General features: G+C 31.4%; 1 protein-coding gene across 1 annotated transcript; it reads left to right on the plus strand.

Moving 5' to 3' along the window:
* Positions 1–513: 513 nt before the first annotated feature.
* Positions 514–1595, plus strand: LOC107947112 (keratin, type I cytoskeletal 9). The gene is made up of 2 exons (XM_016881672.2): positions 514–1302; positions 1398–1595. Exons 1-2 carry the CDS (start codon positions 583–585, stop codon positions 1419–1421), a joined length of 744 nt encoding a protein of 247 aa, XP_016737161.2. The 5' UTR covers positions 514–582; the 3' UTR covers positions 1422–1595.
* Positions 1596–4324: the final 2729 nt, after the last annotated feature.

Here is a 4324-nt window from a genome sequence, read left to right on the forward strand (position 1 = left end):
ATTTCAAGCTTATCCCCCTACACGCAAGGTAAGATTTCAAGCTTAGTATCACTTAACATTTAACCAATGTGGGACTTAAGCTTTTCTTTTCCTCAACAAATATTCTCTCACAAGTGGCTTACTTCGAGCATTAATTTCTCATTCATCGCTAAACTATTTTAAGCATATGATATACCGTTGTAAAGGTCTCATGGAGTAAAATATAAAACTACAATTTTATAATTCAACTCTCTACTTTTACCAATCAATAGTATACTTCAAAAATTTCAAAAATTATCTTTTTTCCAACAAATTTTTTCATTAAAAGACTCAAGAGTAAAGGATATTGAATTTCTTATTATTTTACTCAACATTTCTTATTATTTTACTCAACAAAAGTAGAATATATATATTTATATATTTGTAATATGGAATTTGATTCTGTGTTTGATTAGAGACATTATGATAAAAAGAGGTTTTTTTTTTTCTTAGATACTTTCTATTAGTGTGCACAATGCCTATATATAGTTTGTTCACCAAAGCCACTCATCAAGCCAAAACAAATTAAGAGAGTTTGTGGGAGTTAAAGAGATTATTGCAGCAATGGCTTCTTTGCAATGCCAGAAAACCATTGAGAAAGGCTTGGGTCAAGGATACTATGGTGGCGGTTCTAGTTGGGGAAGCCAGGCCACTAAAATGGAGAACAAATACCAGAATGGCTATGCGATGTCTTACAGCGAACATGAACGCCATAGCCAAATCCGCTGCCCCACCTATGGAATGAGCGAATCCTACACTACTTACGGCCAATCTCATGGCACCCACAACGGAAACGCAATGTCGAAACCCCAATTTCATGGTCATGGGAATGGCTACGGCAGCCACATGAGCAACGGGATGGCTCACACTCAAGCATATGGCTCTAACCATCACAACAGCCCTGGAAAACACCAAGGCCCTGGGTATGGCAGTGGCTTTGGGGGCTACCCTCCCAAAAACCATGGAATGCCGCATAGCCCACCGCACCACGGCGGCAAACTGTCAGGCCAAGGCAACGGGTTCCTGAAGCCCCAAGCATACGGCCCTGGGAGAAGCATGGCCTACGGAATGACCGAAACCGAAAGTTGCGAGTACCGCAGCGAAGTATACTTTTCCAACGAGTCACACTACAACGACGGCCGTGGATACCACCACGCTGGCAAAAGTGACCACCCTGTCAAGGGTCTGCTAAGGAAAATAAAGGGTGGCATTTCACGTAATAAAAGCTGTAGTGATAGCGACAGTGGCAGCGACAGTGATGATGATGGTTACGGGAAGAAGACGGTAATGATCTTATTTCCCTTCGAACATAAAAACAAATCATATAGTCACACACCTTCATTGTTAATGATTTTTTTTCAATTCGATTTGACATACAGGTCTTCGTGAGCAAGGCAATATGATGAAGACATATATGATAATAATAATGATAAATATGGTGAAGATGTTGGCTATATAAATGCCATACAAAATAAAATAAAATTAAAGATCCCCCTATGTTGATGTTTTCGTATCATATGTACCTTTATGAATTAAGTAATGATATAACCTCTTGCTCTGGAGGAGTTGGGTTGTTATTGCTTTCTTAAATTCCACTTTATAATTTTCTTTCCTCAGTTTGAAACTACAGCTTCGAAATACTTTGTTTTTCCAAACTTCATTTTCATCATAATCAACAACCATATAATTCTAGTTTTCTTAATATTTCTGATATTTAATACTAAAATCATTAATTTCTCAGAATTATAACTTCCACGTTGCTATAATTTCAAATGATATAAATCATCCTTCTTGATAAGCCAAATTCATTTATTTTTTAAATGGTTTAATATATAGTTTTGTACCACAATTTCTCTTAATATCTTATTTGTTTTTGACAAAAATTATCTATTTTGGTACCTGAAAGTAGACTTGATCATGATTCGGGCCGCCCAGCTCGGGCCGAAGGCCCGTCCAAAATGTGGGATGGCTTGGGCAAAAATATATGCCTGAAAAATGGGCTTGGACAAAAAAATAAGGCCCGTTTAAAAAAAAGTCCGGGCATCGAGTAAGGTATTTTTTGCCAAGGCCGAATTGACTAAAGGAAAAAAAAATTATTTTTTTTAAAATATTATTTTCTTGTTGTTTTCCCCCTATTTTACTACCATTTTACTATTATGTTGTTATTGTTTAGATATTGTATAAAGCTTATTTTATTATTAATTTTGTTATTATTTTAAAGATATTTGCTTGTTAAGTTGCATCTATCTTAGTGTTATATAAGTATACATATTTTTAAAAAAATTATTTTCAATTTGTTGGGAAATATTTATTTTGATGTTTTTTAATATTTTTGATGCATTATATATTTTAAAATAATATAAAAATTAATATGGGCGGGCTAGGTCGGACCTGAGTTTTAGCATTTTTATACGGGTCGAGCTTGGGCAAAATTTTAGGCTCATTTTTCGGGCCGGGCCCAGGCTTAACAAACGGGCTTGAACTTTTAGTTGAGTCCGATCTAGTCTGGCCCATGCACACCTCTACTTGAAAGTAATTTTGTTAATTTTTTAGTATTTAGTTCAAGTTTTAGTATTGGTTTGATGAAAGTTAATTACTAATACTATTAGGTTTGAATTTTTCATGGTTTTGTTAATAGAATAAACTTAGTGTTGATTGTGAATTTGTTTAATGTTGTGTATAATTTGTCAATTACAATGCGATGGATGTGATTTAGTTTGAGTTTTTTGATTGATTTGATGAAAGTTCAATTCTAATATTATTAGCTAATTATGAATTTTCATCAAATCAATTTATAAACCCGAATTAAACATTGAGGAACAAATTGCTCCATGTATGTTAGATGAAGGAGAAAAATAATCACTCTATTAAAATTTGTCATAAAATGCTTAATTTGACGTTTTATGTATGAGCAATAATAACGAATTGAGCCTCAATCCTTACACCTTTATTCAATCTTACTCCTACTCTTTTATTTGGAGAAAATTGACTCTTAACCTTCCATTATTAACATGACAGTATTCTTTCTTATATATCACGTTAATAAATAATTTAAAATTCAAAAAATAAAAATAAAAAGCAATCAAAATTGAACTTGTATTTTGTCATCCAAATTTATACCTTCACACTAATACAGTTAATTTTTGCCGAGATGGCACTAATAGCCAATTCGATGATTACATGTGGTAGAGCCTCATTTTGCAACGTGGTGGACATAAATTTAAAAAATTAAAATAAATAAATTAGTAAAAATATATATAATTTTTTTTCACATTAAGAATGAACATAGACAAATTGTTGTTTAGAATTACGTGTCTGGATAACACATTGTCCAAATTCATTCTTGATATAATTTTTAAAAATTTTATATTTATTTTTATAAAATTTCATTTTTAAGTTATTATTAGTTTAAAAAATATAAAAATATAAAAATAAATTTATAATACAGAAAATTAAATATAATTATGACAGTTCAGTGATGACCGAGGTAGGAGTGTAGAGACACTCAGGAGATTTGCCTAAAAGCAACCATAGTTGAAAGAGTGCGAAATAGCTTAAATATATTTAAAGCATATAATATTTTGAAATATATAAAAAATATTAATATATAAATTTATATATATATAAAAGAACTAGAAAGAAAGTGAACTATGAATCTGGAAGAAATGATGTCTAGATGCATTTGAGTCTAGACAACAATCTATTTACGGTCTTTATGTAAAAACTTTTTTTTAAATAAATTTTTAATAATTTGTATATTTTAATTTTATTTAAAATTTTATCTAATTTCAAGGGACATTCTGGGTCATTCGAATGTCCAGATTCAGATGTGTTGAGCTTCTCATGGATGTTCCGATGACTGTCAACCAGAGATAGAATTTTAGCTAATTAAAGCAAAACAACCAAAGTCTTATGCTAATAGGCAACTATTAGATTACCAAGGATACCAAATTAAGGGTTCGTGATTTTATTTTCTTTCTAAAAGTTACCAACATCAGAAAAAAAAAATCAAAATTTTGGCTTCACTGAAATGACAACCACAATGGTTTAAATTTTTAAATATGAAAAATTATTGTAAAAGTACCTGTACTATGCCTCATATTGTATTTTGGTTATTCTACTAAAAGTAAGAGTAAATCGGTCCATGTACGTTAGACGAACGATTAAACTAGTCGCTTCACTAAAATTTTTGGTGAAAAATGTTTAATTTGACACTTTATGTATAAGGGATAATAACAAATATAAACCCAATCTTTACATCTTTATTCAATTTTACCCCTACTATTTTATTTTGTGAAAATTAACT

The sequence above is a fragment of the Gossypium hirsutum genome, chromosome A12, assembly GCF_007990345.1.
Source record: "Gossypium hirsutum isolate 1008001.06 chromosome A12, Gossypium_hirsutum_v2.1, whole genome shotgun sequence".
NCBI classification, from domain to species: domain Eukaryota; kingdom Viridiplantae; phylum Streptophyta; class Magnoliopsida; order Malvales; family Malvaceae; genus Gossypium; species Gossypium hirsutum.

Coding starts and splice junctions, on each gene's coding strand:
- LOC107947112 (XM_016881672.2), top strand. CDS start 583: ATGGCTTCTTTGCAATGCCAGAAAACCATTGAGAAAGGCTTGGGTCAA. Junction 1,303..1,397: donor ATGGTTACGGGAAGAAGACG/GTAATGATCTTA, acceptor TTTGACATACAG/GTCTTCGTGAGCAAGGCAAT.